Source organism: Sardina pilchardus, chromosome 7, assembly GCF_963854185.1.
Source record: "Sardina pilchardus chromosome 7, fSarPil1.1, whole genome shotgun sequence".
NCBI classification, from domain to species: Eukaryota; Metazoa; Chordata; class Actinopteri; order Clupeiformes; family Clupeidae; genus Sardina; species Sardina pilchardus.
This window is the reverse complement of record NC_085000.1, coordinates 24991369-25018191: the sequence shown is the minus strand read 5'-3', so window position 1 is coordinate 25018191 and position 26823 is coordinate 24991369. Positions and strand designations below refer to the sequence as shown.

The 26823-nt window shown below is 41.6% G+C and overlaps 1 protein-coding gene across 1 annotated transcript; it reads left to right on the top strand.

Annotated features, from left to right (window-relative positions):
* On the top strand, positions 1-26823 carry dnmt3ba (DNA (cytosine-5-)-methyltransferase 3 beta, duplicate a). The gene is made up of 26 exons (XM_062541462.1): positions 1-95; positions 3024-3147; positions 3245-3390; positions 4249-4441; positions 4555-6329; positions 6563-6719; positions 9071-9127; positions 9379-9443; positions 11747-11923; positions 12798-12884; positions 13877-14026; positions 15612-15719; positions 16651-16780; positions 17598-17699; positions 17859-17903; positions 17997-18076; positions 18452-18564; positions 19029-19212; positions 19837-19921; positions 20186-20331; positions 20456-20534; positions 21816-21964; positions 24197-24282; positions 24382-24451; positions 24716-24828; positions 25776-26823. Exons 2-26 carry the CDS (start codon positions 3024-3026, stop codon positions 25909-25911), a joined length of 4557 nt encoding a protein of 1518 aa, XP_062397446.1. The 5' UTR covers positions 1-95; the 3' UTR covers positions 25912-26823.

Below are 26823 nucleotides of genomic sequence, written 5' to 3'. Positions count from 1 at the left end.
CAGGGGACGGGATCCTATGTGAGATCGAAATGAAAAAATCTACTAGTTTACTTCTACGCCGGGGCATCTAGGAGCGGGAACTGGGGGAAATAAAGGTAGGTGGCATACACCTTATTTAGTAGCCTATCGACCAACAATGCATGTAGGCTTGGCTTGGAACCGATACTGTAGCCTACTACCGCTACTGTAGCCAATCGTCCTTTTTGTTGTTGTTCTGAAAACATTCTATTATCTTATGTTCTGATCACAGTAGCCTATGCTCAAACCGACAAATGCAATCGTCAAAGAAAATCTTATTTTTTTGCAGTAACAGTCTGCTGTTTGTATTAACATGAGGTTGATTGCCGCATCTGTTGCAATGTATGTATTGTTTCCTAGTTTAAAACAGATGGGCGACCTAGCCCAGCAAACAATTAACGTTCTGCTAACTTTCACTAACGTTAGCTTTTGGTTCCCCTATGGTTCGTTTTTCAGCAACCTACTAATAACGTTTAGAGAACGTTATCTCCAGGTTGTCAAAACAAATAACGTTCCCCTAACGTTTTTACAACTAAAGAAAAAAACGTTATATTCTGGTTGAATCCCAGCAAGCAAATAACGTTAGCCGCTGGTTCTCCTGTGGTTAGTTTATCAGTAACCTTCTAATACCCTGGAGAGAACGTTTAGCTCCAGGTTATCAAAGTTTCCCGAACGTTATTACAACTAAAGAAAAAAACGTTATATTCTGGTTGAATTTCTCTTTTCACACAACGTTGCTACTTAGTTGTTTTTAGGTATCTTATTTGTATAACCATATCGGTATTCTCTGGTTATGTGCGTGGGGTTGACTGATGAAAATCGCCCCAGAGTTTCTATGAGTTTCCAATTGAACACGGCCAGCAGCCACACTGCAAAGTCGGAATAATTTGTTGCAAAATCGACATATAGCCCTATTCTATTCTCCCCCCCTCTGTTGGATTGATATTCGGCCGACCAGAGCCCGTCAGCTAAAGGGGCCAGCGCGAGAAGAAGTAGCTGAGAAACTTCCATCTCGGGTCCGTGAGTTCTGGGGTGTTGGTGTTTTAGCAGACTCTACCTCGCTAACTTTAACATTTGGATAACACAGAGATAAAGTTACTCACGTAGGCTACTGGCTGTATGGTATCGATCACATTCTTCACATCGTTCTCCATGCACTTGTTCCATTAAGTCCAACAGGCTTTAAAAAAAAAAACACTGTACAGGGTAAACCGGGTGGAAGAGCTAGCTAGCCATAGTCCCAGGCAGGCACACGATTTCATGCTAACTAATCTGACGAATAGTGTTGGATTAATCCATAATCGATTAGAGTGGCACCTTAAATGCATTCATGTTTTTAAAGCTTTATTTGTTATGAAAATATGATGATGAGGACTCCAATGAATTCTTTCTCAAACGTTGAGACTGCATCTTAAACAGCACAATGTTCCCGGGGGAGAATTGTTTTATATTAACACACGTCCAAGTTATAGCCTATGTTACTGTGCTGTTCACTCAGCCTATCCCACAATTCCCAGTCCCAATTTAAAACAAAATAAACCAAAAGCCATCATAATTCTGAACCGAGGACTTTTAATGGCATACGATGCAATAAAAACAGCCAGTTTTGAATGTTGAAACAGTGTGTTAAGCAGAGCAGGCGCTAGCCTATGTTTTGATCTGACTAATCGTTTATTATAGGAGAAGACACCGTAGACAAGAAAGTATTAGACCTAACCGCATTTAAATACTTAGCTGACACAAGTACATGGTAACATGGTACATGGTAAGTGAGTAAACATGCGTGTGGTATATATTGTCATTGCCTTAGTCATCAGAGACATTCGCTCTCCCAGGTTACAGACAGGCTGCCGCCGCAGACGGCAAGTGTATAGCGGAGCCATGCCTCGATGTCACGATAATTCTACATATGTTTTCCCCCTTTACACTTTGTTGCTGGGAGGTTAGGGGAACGTTAATGCAACCAAATATAGTAAAGTTCCCTAAAGGGTAGGAGAACGTTCTGCTAACCAAAATAAACAACCAGAAAAAAACGTAGTATTTTCGTCAAGAAAACTTTCCTGGGGAACCTTGTGGCAACTTTCGCAACTTTCAGGCAACGTTTTCCTAACCAGGAAAAAAACGTTCTAAAAACGTTCTCCTAACCAGAAATTGTTAGCTGGGAGGTTACCACTAGATTCGAAAATCAAACAATACACAATACAAAGCGACCCAGGCTCAGTCCTCTACGTTTTTATACAATGTGCTCGGGTTGTTTATGCAACATCGAGTAAATGTGTCAAACGTGAGAAAACATAGCAAGTGCTTTCATTGGCATTTATATATTCGTTACATGTGTTGTGGAGTGTATAAACTATGCTAGTTAAGTGGTTCAGTGCTCTGCAAGCTCAAGTTACTGTCTATTTGATAAGCCCCATTAATGAGATTGTCCCACAGTTCTGTGTTCTCAGAATTATACATGCTAGAATTAACTGACACTTCAGAACAAAATGACTTCGCGGCAAAAATTGCATCGCGAGAATTTCCTCATGGAGATCATAAGTGGTGGGAGGAGATTGTTTCGAATTGCACAACGTATCTGACACTATGCTCTGACCATGGGTCTGGAAGAGATTTTACATAGCATGCTCACATCTTGGTCATGTATCAATTTCTTGAAATCAAATCTGGTGACAAACAACATAGGCCTACCCTACAAAAACAACAGGCGCAAAACAGTTTGTGGTTACAGTGGGTGAGGAAGTTAACTTTAAGGAAGAGTCTAGAAAGCTCGCCCCAGCATGGCCACATGGTGGTCTGACAGTCATCCACTTTGGCCAGCACTGATAACACTTTTTTGGTACTCTTGAGTAATAAGGAATATGTGTATAGGCTACATGTTTGAAGGTGTGCATGCAATAATACAAAAAAGCTTTCGTCACAAGGGCAATTACTTTGCACCCTCATGTATTATGTAATCTTTTTTTGTTTTTTTCTTCATCATGACATCTGATGGCATCTGAAAGATGGCAACAAATGTAAGTCTAGATGGAAGTATGAAAGAAAACCTATGGAGCAGCTCTGATGTTTTAAAATGGTTGAATAAAACCCTACAGACTGAATTCAACCAGGTGGAGCAAACACGTTCAGGTATAAAACAAATATCTCTTTAAATTCTATCCAAGCCAGTGTAAGTATTTAGCTATTTGATAAAAAAATTACTTTTCCATTGTTGTTTTTCCTGCAGGTGCTTGTTATTGCCAGTTGATGCACTGTCTGTTTCCAAAATCCATTGACTTGGAAAAAGTAAAATTTCAAGAGCAAGAAAGAGAGGAGTTTATCCACAACTATCATCTGCTGCAGGAAAGCTTTGTAAAGAATGGTGTCAACCGAGTAAGTGCCTGCTTTGCATGTTATTTTCATACACCGTCATGACTGAATAGGCCTAGACCTTGAATTTCCACTTGGGGTTCAGTAAATTATCGATCTACTACAGCTGTATTGACATTTTGAATTTCAGAAATGAAACATTAACATTAACAATAATCATATCTGGATAATATTGAATACGATGATTTAAAGATGCATTTTCTGTTCTTCCTCTGTCAAGATCAAAGTAGAGTGTGTGCACATACACATATGTGGCATTATAGTCTAGTCAGTGTATGAGATAAGGAATTAACCATTTCAAAGACATAATTATGTTTGCTTTAGTGTATCTGAGACGTTCTAGTATAGCGGTCTTATGGGATGGTTACTGGCAGTTATGTCTAGGTTGGTATAATTGTTGGTGGGACACTACAGTTGAAACTCCATGATGACTTAAACAAAAATGAATTTGGAAAGTGATTGATAAACGTGATAGGTTTGGTAATCATACCTGTTCACAATCTATGTAAGCCCTCTTCCTTGTTGTCTGGTTTGATTCAGTTTTAGTGAAATATGCCTATCTTTTAGTGGAACATAGAATACATGGTACAGGGACCAAAATTATACCTCAACACTTTCCAGAGTAACAGATTGTCATCTCGTCCCTAGTAGGGGAAAAGGGTATTGTAATCTGTTCCATCCTTCCGTCTGCGTGTGTCTATCTGCTTGCATAACTTAGAAATAGTGGTATGATTTTTTTACATTTCGATTATCTGGATGGGTCAGAATACAGATGTTGGAATTTGGTTTCACTTTAGTGAATATTGTGTGAGGTGGTAATGGCCTGCAGTTGCCTGACTGCTCTTTTTTTTGTCTTTGTAGGTTGTTCCGGTGGAGGAACTCGTCAAAGGAAGATTCAAGACCACCTTTTATTTTTTAAAATGGTTCAAGAAATTCTTCGCTGCCAACAATTCAGAGCAGAAGTACAACCCAGTAAGAGCACGAAAGGGAGCGAACATGGTCCTTGCAAGGCGTGTTCGTTTTTCAAAATCAGATGAACCAGCAGACCGTAATGGTGAGATTGTAGTTTGTCACACTGACTCTATGAAAGCATCTTATTTCAGAACATGATAAGAAATACAAAAATGCAAGTCAAGGATTTTTATCTTTCAAATGCTTTCTTTGCAGACTCCGTTGTAATTGAATCCGACTCGGAGGAGGATACGCGTGCTAAGAGAACCACCAGTGTCTACAATGGCGAGTGGCAGACTACCTTCAATTGGGTGAAGCCAAGTAATCTTGGACAAAATTATGCCTTCTGCAGTATCTGCGACATCAACCTCTGCATCCAGTATTCAGGTGAATTTGACCTGAGACGACACCAGAAATCGAAAACCCATGTTCGAAATCAAAGAAAATCGTCTGGTGGCAACATCACCACTGATGCCACCGTTTCCGCTAGCGTGGCTCTTATGCAGTTCATCCAGACGCTTGTCTCTGAGCATTCGGGTGAAAATAACCAGGCATCTCAGCACAGAGCAAAGCTCGTCCTGGGACCACATTATCCAGAGGACATCAAGTCAGTCTGCAACAAAACTCCTTACTGTGTCTACCTCTATGGAGCTGTGGCCGCTGGACAACAGACTTTAGTGGTGCTAGTGGGATTTTTTGATGACAAGGCTGTGATGCACCGTTTTCGGTTCTTGGATGCTTTCCAGACCTCAGGCAACAATTCAGAGGAAGCAGTGGTCACTTTCTTGATGGAGACTTTTAAAAAGTTTGACATTACCAGCCAAAATATGTGTGCTTTTTACATGGATGGGTTGGGGGACCACTCTCAGAAGATAGCTTCTGAGTTGAAGCAACTCAGTCCGCACATAGTGGCCCTCGGTGGGCTGTACAGTCTACCAGATGCTGCTTGCCAAGCAGGTGTGACTGAGCACTTTCATGAAGCAAAGGAGTTGATTCTGAAAATCCATGCCCACTATACCACCCTTTCCTCTGGCAATGACGACCTCAAAGCACTCTTCGCTGGAGTTCATGAACTTGATCAGGCTATGACTCCCCAAACCACACCGTGCCAGGCCTTTACGACTATTGTTCGAAGGGTTGATGGAATGTGGCAGGAGCTCGTCTCGTACTTCAGCAAGGATGCCTCTGGAGAGGATAAGAGTATGTTTGAGGAGATTTGCACGCAGCTGAAGAACCCCAAACTCAGGGTTATGTTCATGTTTTTGGACAATGCTTTGGAGCCCCTGCGCTCCTTTCAGGACCGACTAGAGAAACGAAATGGAACTGACCGCGCCGATCTTGTGCAGATCTTGCGTGAGGCCAGCGGCCTCTTGCGTGCTTATGCCTCCAGCTTCCTGAGACCCCATGCTGTGATGCGATTCCTCAAGGAGCGAAATGCTGCCCTCCTCACAGACACCAAGTTCTACCTCTCCGCGCCTGAGCTGAATCTGGGCGGGACAGCTGTCGAGGACTTCCTGTTGGAACATGAAGCAGATATGACGGACTTCGTGCAGGCGTTCCAGACGAAGTGTTTGTCCTTCTATGCTACCCTTACAGCAAGCCTTGCGGAGGGCCTTCCCCTGAGCGATGGTGTGCTGAGAAGCATGTCCCAGCTGCTGAGTCCAGAGGGAAGGTTGAAGGTCACCGAGAACGCTGTCACAGATCTTGCCGCGCAGCTCGGACTCACCAGCACCCCGGAAGAATCCTTGAAGATTACAGGTGAATTCCTTCAGTACCAGCTTGCGGAAGAACAAAAGGGGAAAACGAAGGCAAGCGGTGGTGAGAGTGGCCCTGAGGATGAATGTCTTGGTTCTTCATCAACACTATCTCTGGAGGAACACTGGGGCACTTATCTGAAGACCACTGATCCCACATCTAGTTTCAGGAAACTGGTGCTGAGCCTACTGGCTCTCCCCTGCCCACCTTTAGAGGCAAAGAAGGTTTTTGCCCAGGTATTGTAGAAATGTTTCATTTTTTGTATCTGTAGGTTTACACATTTTGCAGTGATAGTATAATTTTGTATCAGTATCAGTTGGTATTGTTAGCTTCAGATTTGTAACAATTACAGTATTAAGTGTCATTATTGTACTCAATGTTTCCTTGAGTTTGAATAAATCAAACATCCATAGTGTCCCAGTTTACCAAGATGTTATGCTTTTATGTCCTGTGTGTTCATTTTGCATAGGCTGCATCAAGATTGGATAGTTCCCATTCTGATGACCGTATGGTAAGTGACACTGAGGTCATGAAAGTGGACGTGATCAGTGACGGCTCTCACTCAGACAGTGTTAGCTCTCCCATCAAGAGTGGAAGGAAAACGAAATCCCCCAGCAGCAGAAAAGGTAAGCGAGCATTAATCATATAGATTAGGTCTGGAGAGACCACTGCATTAGGCAATCTAATATAATTTTCTCTCTCACATTTATTTCTCACAAGATTGTTGTTAAGCCATGACTCAATAGAGCTCCACAGTCCCACCCACAGCCTTGTCCGGAAGTAAAAATCCAATACAATTTCTCCATTGACAACTGGAGAATAAGCCATAAAATCGTAACCGTCCATGGTAGACTTAAAACCAGCTACGATGTGACTAAGCGATTATACCTGCTCATATAGATGTCAAAAGTTAACGGGGCATCAACCTTGTTTTGGGAAAACAATGTTTTATTCACGATTTAACGAGAGAGTACTACACTACCCAACACCCTACCGTGTAAAACTGGTGAAAGCAGAGCCTTTGATTGGTAGAGATCGCCGTTGCCATGGCAATCCCAAACAAACTGTACTCAACTTTTCCCGCGCCTATCGTCCAGCTTCGTCTCGCTGGAACTTCAAAACATAAAATGGCTGCAGGGCTGTCAGGACCGATGTGTGGTCTTCCGAAAAAGAACGGGTTTCTCATCTTGAAGGTTGAATTTACTCAATGGAAACGGTAGGAAGTAATCATCCTCTTTTCTTAGATTAATATGGAACCATGTTAAACTATCGTTAGGCTGCAAATGTTGGAAATGTGTGTACGTTTGCAAAGCATCACGGGATTTGAGTTTTCTAATTCGGAATTTAAGATATGTACACAGTCTTGTACCTTTCGCTTTTTTTACATTTTCTGTTCATTTTTTCACTCGAAATTATAAGTTATATGCTTATGAGTCACATCGTAGCTGGTTAGCCTAAGGCATGGTCTAAAACTCTTTATATACGGATTTTTCCAGAAGTCAATGGGAGAAATGAATGAGAAATTTACTTCCGGACAAGCACCTCTCTCGGAGGAGGGGCGGGACTGTGGAGCTCTATTAGTAAACATGAATAGGCTAGGCCTATTCCATCATTGGCAGTGGTACACTATTTTATCACCTTTTGTCACATTTTCGCAATTTCCTTTCATGTTTATATATTTGATTTGATCTATTTAGTACAATGGAGTTAATTTGCACTCACCGATTATTCCATTGATTTTAGAGTTCAGTCCAGGGGGTTAGGATTAGCATGCCAATTAGCAAGGCACTTCCTCGTCGCCATTTTCCAGAAATCCATCATGTCTGGTGTAATTTCTCCTCATGCTGTTCCACTCTCAGCTCATGCACGAGCTTAGTGTGGGCTTTCTTCTGTATAACGTCAATCAGTAACCTGGTTAAGTAAAATTGCACCGGAAACAAGCCCCTTGAAACGCATGTTGAAGCCTGAAAAAATCGTTCAATTTTGGCAATTTTCACTAGCCTAGCATTCCCATTGAAGTGAATGGGGGCGGGACTTGTTCACTTTCTCCAGTTCGTAAAGTAACCAATCAGGAGGGAATAGTTAGGCAAACCAATCAGAGTACCGGTATGCTGGAGGTAGTTTCGGGAAGTGACTCGTTTTCTCAATCACACGTTATCGGTATGGTTTGAGTTACACACTGCAGGAATGGAGACAGTTATCATGTATGGTAAGAAAGCAACAGCGATATCACTGCAGTAGGCGCATAACCAGAAAATAAATTGTTGTTGTTTTAATAGAATTACGTTGGGCGTTTAGGAATTGTTCCACTCGAAGTGATTTCCTCTTGAGAGGGCTGATAAAGCTAAAGTATCTCCACCATTGCAACTAGCATTTAGCATCGTCAAAGAACACAACTAGCATAACATTAGCATGAACATGAACAAATAGCAATACTCTTTATTGCTACGTCCATGGTGTTGTTTCTTCTAAGGACGTGTTGCAGCGTTTACTTGTAGACGTTAGAATCTTCTAATTTACCATGGAATTAAACCTTACTTGTGAATGGTTAGGAGCAAGTTTGTCAGCACAATCTCCAAGACCATGAGATGGCTGCTGAAAAATGGAAGAGCTGTCGAATTCCTGTGATCTTACCAAACGAATGACGTTTGCTAAACTGTCACCCTAGTTATTTCTCTTTACGATACAGAGTAGGGAAAGAGATTAACTTGTGGTTAGTTTTATTGGTGCCTGTCTAACCTGTAAGTATTGTCAAAGCATTGTCTGGTTAGCTCTCTTACCCGAGTCTTTTATAATAAAACATGGGAATGGCACACTCATGCAGACAACTTGCCAAAACAAAATGTCACATCACACATACATTTCATGAATTAAGTTTTTAACCACACTCCTATGATACAACTTAAATGCTTATGTGCACTATGAACCTAGTTTATGTTGTTAATTGTAAGTCCATTACGTTGATGTTCTCTTCCAGTGAGTGACCGCGCATTCTCATTGAGGCCCTGTTCGGTGCAACTTCAAAGGATGACCAGTAAGAGAAATTGAGTTGAAGGGACACTTAAAATGTATTTAAGTGGCTTTTGGATACCTCATAACCAGAAAATGCTTTACAATCAGTGGGAGTTTGGAATAAGTGTCAACTGTCAAACTTAGATTTCTTCTTTTCCTTTTAATATTTTATGCAATGTTTAATTATTGGGAATAATTAATGTATAGTATTCAAGAGTGTTTTTGTGTACTGTGTTTTGTTTTGGATAACATTCACATTTATTCTTCCTGCAGAGCTGGGTGGGACTGACGATGTGGTGATTGTGGAGGGTGATGATGCCTTTTCACCCAGCACAAAGGTGATTCCCCCCTCCCCCTACTTTCATACATAGAATGATACAAGGACAATAGCTTATTACGTAGTATAAGATAGTGAAGGGGGTTGGTTCAGTTTAAATGAGCTTTGACATATATTGTCAGTATTATTCCAAATGGTCAGATTTCAGTCCTTCATCGACAGTTTTGGAGACATTGACATGTGTTCGGAAGCTTTCCATTGTTGAGTGGACTTTGGTTTGATATATTAGTGGATAAAGTTATGACTTGAATAGTAAGACAAATAATTACAATGTGCTGGTACTTGATTGCTATCAAAGTCCTTTTAGGCAAGTCCCCCCACTCAGTGGCCATCTTAGCAGCACACTTTGGGACGTTATCGGGCAGCTATTTTCTTATTCAGATCAATGGGGAGGCATACATAAGGGAGGTACATCAAGCAAATCTGTGTTCAAATCTGAATTGAGTGATATAAATGTATCCTCCAAAACGCTAAAATAAGGATAAAAGGATAAAAATGTGGTTGGTTACATACATTGCAGGACGGGGCAGGATACGTGTAGGCAACTGCCATTTGGCGTTACAAACTAACCCCATACATTTATGGAAGATTAGAAAAAACAATATGTATGAAATTCTTTAAAATCGTAGAAAACATCACAATTAAATGATGTTACGTTGTCCACCTTAACCAATAGCATGTTTGCCTTATTGTCCTACTCTCAGGATAGACATTTATGATGAACTTTCACTGTCTCTCTTGGAACTTTTCTGAGGCTTTTGATTTGAACCTCAGCTGAGGTTGTTGATTGACACACTAAATATAATGGTCCTTTCCATTTTCAGTTAAATGTGTTCACGCATCAAGCTGTCAAGCTTTCTAATGTGCAACTGAAGTGTCAGTGTGTATAATACCGTAACAACCATACAAGATGTGGAACTGTGAAAGTATTTGTTTAATCTTCACCCAAGGCCGTTATGGTTAATCCCTCCCATCCTCTTTACTGTCCTCCCTTTGTTTTTCCATTTGCGCTGAATTTTGTTGAAGGGGTGATTTTGACTGCATAATGACTACATGTAATCGCTGCATTTTTTAATTTTTTTTAAAAATTAAGTTAATTCACTTTCACCTGTTAATGCGCATGTTAAAATGAAGTTTTTAATTATAGGCATCTGAAATTAAATATAGGCACCTGTGTTGCATCCTCAATTGCTTTCCATGCTGATTTCGCTTTCTTGCTTAGCTAGCTTGCTTTCAGCCGAGATCAATGATGATATATTTGTTGTAACTGTTGCAACAAATATATCATCACTGATCGTGGCTGAAAGCAAGCTAGCTAAATTTTCCTCAATTGCTTTCCATGCTGATTTTGCTTTCTTGCTTAGCTAGCTTGCTTTCTTGCTTAGCTAGCTTGCTTTCAGCCGCGATCAGTGATGATATATTTGTTGTAACTGTTCATGGTCTGGATGTATTGGTTATGATGATGCATCAATGAAGGAAATGCAGCCATCTTGCATGGAAAATGTTGGCCTGTTTTAGTAATTCAATTTGCCTGTACAGGACATTTTCCACCCACCCTTACAATTTTGCATGTAATTAAGCTGGTGACTGAGAACAGTACAACAATACATAAATAATGTAAATTTGCTACCCTTTAAAATTGCTACAGAAAAAAATGAAATTATCAAATCTCACAGATCGTTCTGCTAATCGTATTAAGGATATATGTAGGTGAAAAAATAATTTACTCACATGTAATATGTATCCATAAAGCATCAAAAAAACATCCTGAAGTGATCTTCAGATATCAAACCTGGATTCTCTCTCCCAATGCATTTCCTATACATGTATAAGTGGCTTTGAATGTCACTGTCTCATAGCCATCATTTCGATGGAGCGCAAAGGGTGTGTACAAAACCCTTGCCTGTAATGGAGGAAAAACAAAACCTGACCAAATCACAACTTGTGAAAGCTACGCTACAACTTCTGCTGCATGCTCTTTCTTTTTGTCTTCTAATTCTATGTCATTTTGCTAACCCAAACCTCTTTCAGGCCTGGTTTCCTGCACATGGTTCAAGTCGAGCCCTAGACTAAACAAGTTTCTCAATGGAAATCTCCTTTGAAGTACTATTTTACTCCAGGACCAGGCTTACTCCATGTGCAGAAAACAGACCCTTAATGTTAAACATTTCTGTCATTTCCCCTCCTAATTTCTTGCTTGCTGTTTCACTCTTTCACTCACCCTTTGGTGGGGTTTGCACTGGGAGATGCCTTGCCTAAGAGTTGGTGTGTGTGTGTGTATGTGTGTGTATGGTCCTCTTGTAGGGCGGTGGTGTTAGGGGCTTACACGTTGGCAGTTTGCGCCAAAGACCCGCTGTCCGCACCGTCTTTCAGGCAAGCACTGGGACATGGGCTAAGCCAAAGAGTCTAGAGATCAAGAATGCGGCATCGTCCACGGCATCACCCACGGCATCGTCCACGCCATCGCCCACACCGTCGCCGGTATGTACCGCAAAGGCCTCCCCCATGGGAAAGGAGGAGGCCACTGGGCAGAGGCAGATGATTCTAAACACCACCTTTTGTGTTTGTGCTGTGCTGTGTGTAGTCGTTGTGTTGTGTATAGTCAAGGCTCTCTCTTCTCTTCTCAATGCAAGGTTACTCTCAACACCACATTCTAACACTCTTTTTCAACTCACACTCTCACTTTTATTGGTACTTTCTTATTTATTATTTTCAATGGTCTGTTGTTTTGAGGCATGAACTACCTTCAGAGGACTCCCCAGAGGAGATTTGCTAAAAAATAGGGGAAAAAACCCATCTGAATGTCCTTTTTTCCAAGAGTGTGCCTTATGATACTTGGTCTGTTATTAGATCTGTTATGTATTTCAAAATCAGCTGTGACCACGACTTATCTACACTAATCTGCTAGAACTATGAAATCAATCCTGTAAAAGATGAATCAAAAACCCATTAACCAGCAATCAAAGAAAACATGTTGTTTTTCTAGAATTATAAAATCCAGGAATGGGCAAATTAACAAGAAAAGTAACACAACAAGCAAATTAATATATTTCAGGACATAAACATCAATAATTCAAAGTAAACTTAAGACATACTGTATAAACGTGTCATAGAACCTCTTTGCCTTAAATGACAAAAATGTACATCTTGAAGTTGAGTAACTGTGGGGTGGGGCAGTCTTTCCAGTTATTATACACTATCCATGTATTAAAGTGATTTGTGACTTACATGTGGTTGTTCATGTCCATGTTAGTTTGTGTGTATTTTAGCTGATCCTTGTCTTCGTTATTGCACTTTATGAGTACCCTTTAGTGTTGGACTGTTTTGACACTTATATCAAATGTCTGTGTTGCAGGTAAAACGTGGACCACGACGAGGCTCACCGACAAGCACACCTATTTCTCCAAGTCCTAGGCCCAGATTTAAAAGACAATTATACCAGGTATGGTATGATGGATGACTGTGCAGTGTTGTGTTAGTCATACAGAGACCTTTCATTTGTATTTATTTTACCCTTCATATCCCTCTAATCCTCCTGCATCTGATCTACTACTTTAGTTTATGATGTCCATCCCTGACCTCTCATCTTTCTGTAGCCTGCTCTCTCTGTCTCTGGGTGCCTCTCATTTGGTCTTTTATACACCCTCAGTGTTTCCCACAGAATTTAATTCTGTTTGTGGTGGTAGTGTGTTTGTGCGCAAATTTGTTTAAAACGTACTTATGATGCCAACTGGATTTTAATTGCGATTTAGCCGTCATCAACAACAATCCTTGCTGGATTTTAAAAAAAATGTATTCTTTAAACGTGTATGCATGTTTGTTGAGGAACAGAGAGGGTGCACAAAGGTGTGCATAGCTCTACAATGAAAGGAGTTCATCTAGTTTAAGTAGTACAACATAAAAATCATTGTGTGGTGGTCAGTGTTGATATTGTGGTGGGCCGCCACAAATAAGTCAATGTATGGGAAACACTGCACCCTCCCTTCCTTCCTCGATCCTCGTCCTCACTCATCTAAATAAAGAATGATGGGGCGGCAACAATGGGATAGTCTATCCAGTGTTAGTTATAGATCAGTGGGAATGCCCATTGAGGATCGAGGAGGAAGTTTGAGAGCCACTCTCTCTCTCTCTCTCTCTCTCTCTCTCTCTCTCTCTCTCTCTCTCTCTCCCACCCATCATTCTATCCCTCTCTCTCTCTCCCTCCCATCATTCTATCCCTTTCTTTCTCTCTCTCTCTCTCTCTCTCCCACCCATCATTCTATCCCTTTCTTTCTCTCTCTCTCTCCCTCCTATCATTCTATCCCTTTCTTGGTGCTTCTCTGTCCTTCTCCCTCCACCAACCCACTCTATTTGCCAATACCTAACCGGTCTTTTTCCTGTGTGTGTGTGTGTGTGTGTGTGTGTGTGTGTGTGTGTGGGTGATGGGTGATGCAGGACGGCCTCGGCTTCAGCCTGGGAGAGTTGATTTGGGGCAAGGGGAAGGACTTCTCCTGGTGGCCCGGCCTGGTGGTGCTCTGGAAAGGCCGGAGTGCACCCGTGGGCATGAGGAGAGTGGAATGGTTCGGAGATGGCTTGTTCTCAGAGGTGAGGGAAGAGACTGGAATCATTTGCATTTGAAATTAACGCGATGGTGTGAGAAGGTGCTGCTCATTTGTGTGCCATATTGCTGCGTGTAGTGGTGCAACGGATCATCATTGATCCGTGATCCGTTCGGATCAGTATCTTCGGTTCGGCACACACATGATCCGCGGATTGATTTATAATAATTATTAATAATAATGTCCGTGTGTTCTTTTGAAGTAACATGCGTGTCCACCTGGTGTCCACAAGGCATGCTTCTAGTCCCTCCTTACAGAGCCGTAGGCTCTGCTCCGCTAGCCTGCCTGCGCGTTTTTTCTGCTCTCACACACGTTATTAGCGGTCATGCCATAACCAGCAATACATGGCTGCTAGTTTAAGTGCTGATGTGGCTGCACAGCAGCAACACAATAATAGCCTAATATCAAGTTTGTTTGTGCACACTTACATCTCTCAAGTTTTTTGCGCACCTACAGTACCTATGCTATGATATTTAGGTCATTTAGGCTTAGCCTACTGTTGGGTTCAATGTCAGCAATAAGCGACGCAACCTTGGCTAACTTGTACATAGCTTGTGCTCACTAAAATCATGAAGGAGCATTGCAAGACACTCATCTTTTTTATGATCCCAGAAAGATTTTCTTCGACTTGTTAGTTTTATTACTGTAACATGTATTTTATCTAATGACATAGAAAGCATAACGAATTGCATCCACATATCCTTGTCATCACAAGAATGAAACCGTGAGACTGAAGGCTAATTACCTCACGTATTTCTTAAAGCGACAGGGACTCAATTACAAACACCTCCTATGCGCACTCCTACACACCACAATAAAGATATGATAAATCAGTACACAAATGACTAAACATTTGTAGCTACTGTAATTATGCAGATTGTGTGTGGAGGGTCAAGCAGAATCTTGGATGGCCACTGGTGTGAATGATCACACAATATTCAATATAAGGCTACTGGTGATTAAACACCAAGTCAACTAAAATTGAAAAAAAGCATCGAAAAAGTCATTCTTGACTTAGTATCGGTATCGAAACAATAATTTTGGTATCGTGACAACACTACCTACTTTAAACACATGCTGAAAGTGCTTGAGCCACGTTACAACATCCCGTCAAAGACAAAACTATGTTTATTTGTCTTGTCTTGTCTTGTCTTTTTTTTTTTTGCTGATCCGAAAAATGATCCGATCCGTGACTCTTGATCCGAGGAACGATCCGAACCGTGACTTTTTCGATCCGTTGCACCCCTAGCTGCGTGCATGCATGTGTGCGTGCATGGGTATATTAGTTTGCACGTGTGTCCAGTAAGTTGTCTCTTTCTAAGAAACACACAATGCTGCAGTTTTGATGAAGAACAACCCGAATTTCCCAGAAGAGAATGTTAAAAACTGTTTACCAAAGAGGCAGTACACTTTAGTAAAAATAGACACTTACAGTACACAGGCATGTAAAGTACTGGCAAATGACAGCTCCTCTGGAAAAGCATTATTAGTGCATGTGCTAACTGTCTGTATGCGATTGCCTCATGATGGTGCAGAGATGGCACTAAATATTTTGAATGTGTGAATTTCAGATCCAGACAGGGGGACTACTGCCATTTGCTGCCTTTGCCAAGTGTTTCTGCACCAACTCCTATGCCAGCTTGCCACTGTATAAAAATGCCATTTACCAGGTTCTAGAGGTAAGGTGGAATTATTATGTGATGAAGGGCACAACTTACTGAATGAAAAATGATATAATTATTAACACTAAATCTACAACTAAAGGAGTTCATTTCTGCAGACTTTATTGTTGGATTAATTAAATTACTTGGTTTCCCTGTTTTATTATTGTGAGCATGTTATAATGTTGAATATGTGTGAAATCAGAAGGTACTAGATAGATATAGATAGATAGATAGATAGATGGATAGATATACTTTATTCATCCCCAAGGGGAAATTAGTGTACTAGGTAGATTCTAACTGAAGTGGCGCTCTTTGGACATGCTAAACCCCTTAGTCCTGGGACACACAGCATATTAACAGGTTGGAGCAGGCCTACTGCCTGCATGGGATGCAAGTCTCAGATGACACTCACGCTTTTTATGAAATTCAGTGAAAATCAAGACGTTCCTCAAACGGAACAATGCACATGAAACGCAGGCTGTGTGTCCCAGGACCTGCTGTACCTTGATTACAATGATCAGAGGCCTGTGTGTGATGCCTGTGTGTGTGATGCCTGTCAAGTCAAGTCAAGTCAAGTTTATTTATATAGCGCATTTCATACACAGAGGTCATTCAATGTGCTTTACATAAACAAAAAACAAACAGGAATAGCAGATAAAAGCATAGATGGGCATAGAAGAGTAATAATAATAATAATAGTAGTAATAACAATAAAAAATTTTTTTAAAAGAAAGCATTAAAGAATAATTAACATAAAGAACTTACGGTGGAAAAATTAGATGACAGATGCAGGTCTGTTTTTAACAGATAATTTAGCAAACCAGTGATAGTGATCCTTCTCGAACACCCAGAGCTCTTGCCACTCTGTGTGTGTGAGGCCTGTGTGTGTGTGTGTGTGTGTGTGAGGCCTGTGTGTGATGCCTGTGCTGCTCTCTGTGGTCCTCAGGTGGCTGGTGAGCGCTGTGGGAAGTCCTTCTCTGCCGAGTCAGGGGACAAAGCCAACGAGCTCATGCTGGTGTGGGCCTTCGGGGGCTTCCTGCCCACTGGACCTGACGGGTTCCAACCGCCCTCTGATGGTAGGAAGTAGGAGCCATTCTACAGATAGAACAGTAGTCTGGGATATACTGTATACCAGTATCCTATAGCAAAGTCTTTTAAGCAAGTCACGTCACTCGGCAGCCATATTGGCCATGGGGTCGGGCAGCGACTTTGACCGGAACAAGACCAGGCTCTATCTAAATGAATGGGGAGAGAGCTGGATGTCCATGTTCCGAGGTGTAAGAGACATAAAAATCACATGTTTGAAATCACGATGAAAATCAGACTAAAATCGCTGAAAAGGTTTGGTGGGTTTGTATCAAATTAACGCTTAAAAAGCCTTTTTCTTACTGGTAATTTTGGACCGCGCATGCTCTATTCTTCACGAAAAGCGTGACCGCCAAGGATCGGCCAAATGATTGGAGCAACGGCACTGGAAGAGGCGGGACATGTGCAAACCATAGCAAACCGGTGTAAACATCTGCCATCTTTCGCGTTACGAAGTTACCCCATGCTTTTCAATGGGCGATTTTTCCAGTGCAGTGTCTCCTCATATATAAGTGTCTCTGCCTATAGTATACGCCATCAAATTCCACTACATTAACGCGCTTATTTTATTTGTTTATTCTGTGTAGTAGGTTTATTTACATTGATAAACCACCTTGTGAGAACAGAATCTTGATTATTGTGTTATTCTGGAAAGGTCTAAGCAGAACAATTACACTCACAGTCACAGCTCACTGGAGAAATATCTGGGGGGCCTTTTTTAGCAGAGCTACAAGTGAAGTGGAGGTTATGTATTGTTATCGCATCATTAACATTACCGTGGCCTCTGTTTCACGGTTCATCCTGCAGACAACCCAAAGGATTCCGACTCCTCCATGTCCGATTACCAGCCCCCAGCCAAGAGGAAGCACACCTCCAGGAACAACTACCATATTGAGCCAGAGGGGCGAGGTAAACCTCGTCTTTTTTGGAAATGCGCCTGTAGATTTATTTGAGCATTTTAACTAATGGAGCAGAGCACATCCTCTCATTATCAGTCCTCCAAAGATTTAATCGTGATTAAAGATTCTAACATGATATATTGTCTTGTTTATATCCGTCTTGTTTCAGAATTGATCCTCCATAAAGTGACGAGTAAAGGGAAAAAGATTGAAAGTAAGTGAGCATGTTTCAAAACATCGGCATTTATCCTCATATGTGGATCAAAAAGATGTGTTGGCTAAACTGGGCTTGTCTCTGCTTCTAAAGGTTTGTGCATATCATGTGGAGACAGTGACGCGGAGGTTTTGCACCCACTGTTTGAAGGAAGTCTATGTGGGATGTGCAAGGTAAACTTTTACATTCAAATCACAGAACCCCTGTAATGGATTAACGACAGAACTCCTAGTAGATTAGTGTGTGATAATAAGTGGCTTATTGAACTGTGATGGGATGTATGGTAATCATTAGTGAAGTCTTTCACTATTCAATCAGTATTGCTGATGCTGCCAACACCAAGAGCATGGCTTAGTTTGCTGCACTGTATTATATACACACACACACACACACACACACACACACACATGTTTGTGGTGTAAACAGTACAGTACGTAGTTTGTGATGTATTGTGTACTGAGTAATAGAATATGTATGTATGTGATATGTGAATATGTATGTATGCGATGTGTTGTTTACTGAGTAGTGCTTGCTGTTGTTCCCTGCAGAAAAACTTCATGGAGACGTTGTATAGATACGATGAAGATGGCTATCAGTCCTATTGCACAGTGTGCTGTTTTGGCAAAGAGGTGCTACTGTGTAGCAACTCTAACTGCTGCAGGTGAGAATGAACATGTCCAACTTTCTCAGTCTCTCTCTCTTTCTATCTTCTGAAGCCTCCTCTTTTCTTTTTTTGCTTCGTTCTCCTTCCTTCAGTACTCTCCCATTTTTGTCACCCCTGCCCCCCCTGATATGGTTGCCCCCCCTGATACCCCCTGATATGGTTCTCTTTTCAACCACCAGTATCAGTAGTATAAATAAAAAAAAAAAAAAGGTTTAGTCCATTTTCTCAATGACCTTGTGTCACTCTAAGGCTACATCCACGCCAATCCGTCTTCATTTTAATACATTTAATCTAAAATACGTTCTCTATCCTCATGCACATTTCCAAAACGCTTGGTATAGTGTACATGAGGGGCACAAACGTAACTAGTGTGTCGGATTCAATGGAAAACGGAACAGTGTGGATATTGCCTTAACATACCCCCCTCTCCCCAAACCCTTTCTCAAACTGTCTGTTTGCAGGTGTTTCTGTAAGGACTGCCTGAACTTCCTGGTAGGCCCGGGCACGTTCGAGGAGCTGAAGGAGGTAGAGCCGTGGAGCTGCTACATGTGTTGCCCCCCTCAGAGGTTTGGCGTGCTGAAGCGGCGGCCCGACTGGAACGCACGAGTCCAGGAGCTCTTCGCCAACAACGGCATTGTTCGATTTGTGAGTGAAACCTCCTCTGATGGTGTCATTTTTTTTATGTCACATTTCCTCATCATGGCGGCCCCTCAGCTTGCGTTGTGCGTCGCATGCTTTGTACGGTCTGGCTTTCATGAGCTGATGCTCTGTGACACTCTGGGGCTGCATTCAGATTTGTTTTTTAAATTAGGAAGGTAACGAAATGAAACGATCGAAATGAGATGAAAAGATCCAGAAGCAAATGCTTTAATTGCTTAGGATAGGTGCTTGAATGCTTCCTCTCAAGCCTCCTTTAGAATAGTGTACACACGGAAGCATTCTTAATGAAAGAAAAGCAGATTGTAGTGCTCCAAAATTCATTACGCCAGGTAATGACAACAAATCAACATGATGCTAATCAACATCTGCCTTCTCATAATTACATAGTCTAGTGCGTATACATTCAGATTGTCAGTTCTATTCTCAACTCCTTAAGAATTGTTCTTCATATCTTTCCTTGGCCTCATGATGTTTTCCATTGAGGTCAAGGACAGGGGGATAGTGACAATAAGACAGAAAATCTGAATTCTTTCAGTCAGGGAATTGTCTTGTGTTATGGTATAATTGGTTACGAGCTCTGACGGTTGACTGTGTTTTGGCATCCTGTAGGAGCCACAGCGTGTTTATCCATCCATCCCTGCCCACCTGCGCCGACCCATCAGAGTCCTGTCTATCTTTGACGGCATTGCCACAGGTCTGTCTGACTGTCTGTCTGTCTGTCAATCATCTGTGTTATTGATAATCCAAGATCAGTGCTTAAACTTCTCATTTGCCAGTCACTAAAATCCCTGGATAAATGTGGACATCTAATAGATCAAATCTTTTTAATGCACCGTAATGATATTGCACCTAATCAAATCATATTTCCTCCATTTTTGGTCCATTAAGTATCATGATATTTGGATTGGATTTCCGTAGACACTTATGCCATCTTAATGACGGTCTTTATTTTGCACAGGCTACGTTGTGCTGAAGGAGCTCGGTTTCAACATTGACCTTTACTTAGCTTCGGAAATCCTTGATGACGTGATCACTGAGGGTGCTGTCAAACAAAACGGAAAGATCGGATACATCAAGGATGTACGCACCATCACCCGCAGAAACGTAAGTGATCACACACGCCCACACCAAATCATGTTTACACCTCAAACACTACTGAAGTTACCAGTAAAATGTATTTTAAAGCTCATTTGATTTGACTCTTTTTCTTTTCCCACAACCTTTATAGTTGACTGAATGGGGCCCATTCGACCTTCTGATTGGTAGAAGCCGTTGCAGTGATGTGTCTGTAGCGAATCGAAATCAGCGTAAGTAAATAAATCTGGTTGGTTAATCTCAACTTTTACACTGAGTCCATTGAAAAGATATCAAAGATATCCTTTTGTTCAAAATGTTAAGGTCACATTTTCTTTCAAAGGGTTGTCACCAGGGCTGCACATTTTGATGAAAATGTCTTATCACAATTTTTCTAACAGAAGTGGAATTTGTGTTTTACGATGATTTTTTAATGTCAATGACTTGATTCACTTCAATATTCCAAATGTGTCTCTGAGTTGTGCCACTTCTGGTTGGTAGGGGGGGGGGGCAAGCTTGGCACGTGGGAGGCATGGTACTCCTGATTGACTGTGATGCTCACTGGTCGGGGGTTCTGTGCTTCTCACGTGCTACGCTTGCTCACTGGTCAGAACTGGCACAGTCAGAGAGCATGACATGAATGTGTAAGTCAGAAATGTGACAAGATTAACTGCAGAATTAGCTTTTGCAATTGGTTGGTTCATATTACATATCGGTTCATACGATAGATTATTGCAATAATTGTGCAGCTGTAGTTGTCACATGAAATTGTCAAGCATTCCTAAGCTTGTTTTACAGATCACTAGATTACTGTAAGAAGTATACAGTGTATATTGTATAACCTTTGGTTTAGGTGTGGGTTTTATGGGAATTGAGTGTGCATTACTGCCTCCTACTGGAGTAGGGTGTGTACTACACAGAGATGAAGCACATCATTAGTCTGGCTAAGCTCAATCCTTTAAGATTGAACATTATTATGGGGGAGGCTGCACTTTGTTTCCACCGCAGAAGAGGTGGGATCAATGGGCATCGTTCAAATGACTTCATACGCTTGGATAGTCCTTCAACCAATCAGACCAACAATCCAGTGCGTCTTTTGGATAAGCTAGTTTCTGATTGGAGCCAAAGGTTCTGGCAGGGAACAGAGGAGAAAGATGTGCAGGTTTCCAGCCTGAACTGCCAGGCGAAATCCAAATTCACTGGAAGTTCAGGCAGGGTTCACCCAGCCTAGCACGTCATGCTTTCTGCAGTACATTTCGTGCTAGTGACGTCCTTGGTGGAGGTCAGGTTTTCAGTGTGATTCCTTTTGTCTGTGGATCTTTTGTCGGTGTTGTATAGGCCAAGGAAGAATCTTAACATTTTAGAGCATATCTCACTCGCAGGACACTTAAATGAATTTAGTTTCACTTTCTATAATGTGGCAACATATGGCATTGGTGTTTGGCAGGGGGCAAGTGCCCTCGGAGTGTCCTTTTGCCTTTCTCTCATGTCGCTTTCCTCTTCCGCTTCTCCAGAGGGCATTGGCCGGCAGTTCTTTGAGTACTACCGCATGCTGACCATGATGAGGCCGCGGGATGATGACGACCGCCCGTTCTTCTGGCTCTTTGAGAACAAAGTGGCCATGAGTGCCGATGACCGGAGCGACATCTCCCGCTTCCTGGAGGTATGAAAACTGTTCTCTCTGTAACAGCCTACAGTTAGCCTGGTAGTAAATCAGACCCTGGAATCTTTCAGATTAAGGGTCTGGCCAAGAATAATTGAAAATGGCTCTACTCGAGGGTGGCACCAAGCATGCATTTGAAAATCTCACTGCACGCAATTGGTTAACACTATGACCATTGTTTACTCTGACTGATTCTGGACTTCGACGCAATTGGATAACTACGACTAAAACCGAAAGTTGTAGCGCTGTCGTCATCAGTTCAGCTCGCCTTTGTTCCACCTACGCCGATTTGATTGGTTGCACTGATATTGGTGCAAAACGTAATGTGTATCGTTATCGTTGCTCGTGGCCAGAGTATCTTGCAGACTCGATTCAATTTGTGCTCTCACGAGAACTCTGTATTTCCGGGGTAGCCTACAGTGCCATCAGTTTCCTTTAGTTAGTCATCCTACCACTATAACTAGTACTCTACTTTTTGATAATAATTATTATATGATACAAATGGGCCCTCAACAATGGAGGAGGAGCATTCCTTATGAGTTGATGCTTTGAGGGCCATCCAAACATCCGAGTTTTCTCCCAGTTAGTTTTCATGTGAAGTTTGTAGCCTCTAGCTGCTAGTATTATTTAAGGAAGAATATTTCACTGTGGTTAGTGAGTCTCTTTTGTTTTGTGTCTGTGATTCTGCATGGCCCTTCTCTGTGTATTTATAGTATTTAAGGTGTACCAGGGTTTCCCCCAGAAAATGTGTTAGTTAAGGTGGTGTCTGTCCAGGGGAAGGGGGCGTCGCCGTAGCGTCCCCGCCGCATCGCCGCCACTGCCCTACGATGGGGGGGGGGGTTCGAGACCGTTGTTTTAACTGCAGCCGAGACCGAGTGACAACGACCGAGTCTTTTAGGAAGCAAGTCTGAGTCGAGACCGAGTCTTAAAGGAGTCAAGGCCGCATCAAGACCAACCAAAGAAAGGGGTTTTCATAATTTACATCACCAAGGATCATATAACAGTTCAATTCCCAAAGGGTAGAGAGGGGATTGTTGGCTACAGGAGCAGTCTAGCACACACTTGTCTAAATAACTTCTTTTCTGATTTACTTGAAGACAAAGAGGTCAGCTGAAGTATAAATTCAGTAGGCTGTCAGCATTTCATTAATGTTGAAAATGTTGAATTTTGACACTAATGACAGCAATATACCTGGATTTCACATTTATTGTATCAGATTTAATTGTATCAGCAACCAATTAAACGTGTAAGTTTAGCCTACAACTCCAATACAGGGCCTTTTGTATCTTTCAAAACCTTTGCACTGCTCAGCATAGCACCATAGGATATATTTTAAAGCCAGTCAATATTATAATATTCTATTAAAACCAAGAATATTTGTAATGGTGGATATTTTAGAATATACCATGAAATAAAGATGAAACTGTATGAAAATGTAACATTGAAAATGTAACATTGTGCGAACGTTTTTAATGCTTTTTAAAACATAATTAGCGAGATCGTACAGCATTGAACGCTAATATATTGTCACTAGCAACCAAATCTGTTATCTGTCAAATAGCCTACAGTTGCATGTTCAGCTCTGAACAAAAACATTCAGGAGTTATTTCAGCAAAACCGAAACGTGCGTCCCCGTCCCGCCCTGTCGGGATGAATGAAACTGGCATGGGAGACAAGAGGCTACAGTTTGAAGTTTAAACTAGCCTGTGTAAACCTCAGACAATTTCAGTATTTTACAACACGTGAATGAATAGCCGTCACAAGTTGTTGTTAGCTGTAGGCTAGATGGCACAAGTGTTTGTCACAACAAATTACAAGATGCAGAGATTCGTCAAATCTAGCTAGGTTTAGGCTATTTGTGTTCGCAGTCTCTCTGAGATATGCGTGGCATTGGCACCTGATATATATAAAAAAAACTCATGCTGAATGAGCGCGTCGCCTGTGCACATAGGCCAACTCGATTTGAAAAGGTTTATTTTTTTTATGCGTTCTACAGAGAAGGGAGACTAGCGGCTACGGTTTGGAATGACAGGGAGAAAACATGACAGAGTAATACGGCGAATATCACTATATATAATTTACTTATTTATTTATTTATTTATTTATTGAAGACGCTAGTTAAGGCGGCAGCCCTGTGTTGTTAAGGCGGCCGCCTTAGCAGGAAAGCGCTGCGGGAAACCCTGCGTACTGCAATGTCTGTTCTGTCTTAATTCCACCACATTGTGTTTACAGTCTAACCCCATCATGATCGATGCCGCTAATGTCAACCCAGCTCACAAAACTCGATTCTTCTGGGGAAACCTTCCAGGAATGTCCAGGTGAGCACATACAGATGTACGCAGACTCTCTGTATAAATGTATACATTCCAGAGCCCTCGTGCATCTAAAATCCGTCTATGTCGTGTCTATGTTTTCAGGTCTATGGCTGTTTCTCAAAGTGACAGAGTTAATCTTCAGGACTCTCTGGAGATCGGACAGATGGCCACGGTGAGATGGAACCCCTAATGTTCACCAGAGTGTGGACTGTGGGCTGTAGTAGATTTTGTTCACAGTTTCTCACTGAGATTTAGTGATTTGCTCTCAACGTTATTATTTGGACTAAGCTAAAGTGCAATACAAGTTAAAGGCTAATACAATCAACACAAGTGCCAGATGACCATAATAGTGAGTGGAGGAGTTTTCTTTCTTTCTTGTTCTTCATAGATAAAGTTGCAGATTTTATTTTGTAATATGTTTACATTTTTTTTGCAGTTCAATAAAGTGAAAACCATGTCCCCCAACTCCAACTCCATCAAACAAGGAAAGATGGGACCATTGCCAGTGAACGGGAAGGATGACTTCCTGTGGTGCAGCGAGTTGGATAAGTAAGTGACTATCACCTGACCCTTTTGAATGTACGAAATCATATGAAAATGTTACACATTTAAGACAAGGCAAGTGGGTGGGAAACGGTATGCCTAAAAGGTCCAGGCTGTTGAAGCAGTGTCAGTGGCCAATTTAAGAATAAAGGAGAGATTGTGAATGTTTTATTTGGATTAAATGTGCATGTGGAGGGCGGCTGTCCATTGAGCGCGCACGAGAGCGGGCCAAGGAGAATGAGTTTATTTCTACTGTTTGGTAATTAAGTTGCACGCATAGACTACTTAGACTACTAGAACTTTATGCTTCTACCCGAGCAGCGTCAGGTGCATCAGTGCGACCACCGACCACGCTTCCAGGTATGATCTCGTTGGTTTTCATGGAGACAGACAGCCGCGGTGTGCACGGAGGGTAGGGGCTGTGCGTGTGTGTGTGAATGAGAGACAGACGCGCGAGTGACAGAGAGGGAGCGCAGGGAAAGGAAATTCAGCTTTACGAATGCTGCGTGTTTTTCAATAGCGTTTCAAAATAAGAATAAATAAATAAATAAATAAAAGAATAGCGAAACGCAATATGTGGCGGCCGGTGCTGAATCTGTGGCGCACCGCCACAAATTTGTCTATGTGTGGGAAACACTGCAAATCATTGTTAAATGATGGTCAGTGTTAGCCTGGCTCTCACCAGACCAGTGACTCTGGGGACTCTACTCTGTATGTTCTACTGCACAAGAGGCATGATCAACGGCCATAGTTCAAATGACTCCGTACACATTTGGATAGTCCTTCAACCAATCAGACCAACGATCCGGGTGCGCCAGGTGGATAAGCCAGTTTGTGATTGGCCCCTGCAGATTTGTAGCCGAAGCAGGATAGAAAAATGTGGAGGTTTCCAAGTCTATGTTCATTTTTGGAGTAAATGTTGTCAGTCATTAATTCTGTGGTCTGACCCACAGGGTGTTGCCAAAACAGTACACGGACGTGGCCAACATGGGCCGGGGACATCAGCAAAAGTTCCTGGGTCACTCGTGGAGTGTTCCAGTGATCCGGCACCTCTTGGCTCCCCTCAAGGACTATTTTGCATGCGAGTAGGGAAAATCTGTGGTTGTTGTGCCTTGCTTTTAGAGCTCTACAAACAAAACAATACCAAACAAACAAACAAAAACAACACACAAAACCAGCATCAATAATATAACATTGCCAACATGCAATTACCAGTGTCAGGGTTCATGAGTTTTTAATGAATTGTGAATTTTTGCTGTTTCTGGGTGTAGCTGTTAATTTATTATTATTATTTTCTAACACTTACAACATTCAACATATTGTATATTTCTGTACTTTTAAAGTTGTTTTTAGAGGTGTTTTTAATGTTTTACTGAAGTCTGTGACTCGGTGAAAGTACAGTGAGGATGGATCAGTCAGCAGTGTAAAAGGACCATTGGTAGCTGTATTCTGTAAGCCACAGTCATATTGATTTGGGGAAAAATTAAATATTCTCTGCCTTTGTACATTTCTGTCTTTTTCTGTCTTCAATTATCTTTCTTTTTTTTTGGTCTGGTGACCAGCTTTGGTCCTGTGAATGCACAGCTACTTTTCATTTTTATCTTTCCAGTTGAGACGGTTACATGTACATTTTGTTTGTATGTAGAGTTAATATTGCAAGTTAAACCGGTAAACACCTGCCCCTGAAACACCAGCAGTTAATGGGTATTGTGTGCATATCATGTTTATTGATGATTAGGGGAAGTGGACACTTTTTAACCCCCTTTTAAAATATGTTATTGTAGCTATCATTAATGACTTGGTGCTATTTCCAGCATTTCTACCATTTTAAATGAACTTGAATGTCTTGGTGCTACGAAGATCTTTTTTAAAGTTTGTTTTTAGTTATTTACATTTGGTTTGTCTGTGTTTAATTATTTGCAATAGAATGTTAGAACACATGGCTGTGTTTGCCTTTGCCTTGTGTTTGCAAGATGTTGAATAAATATCCTGCACCGTGAA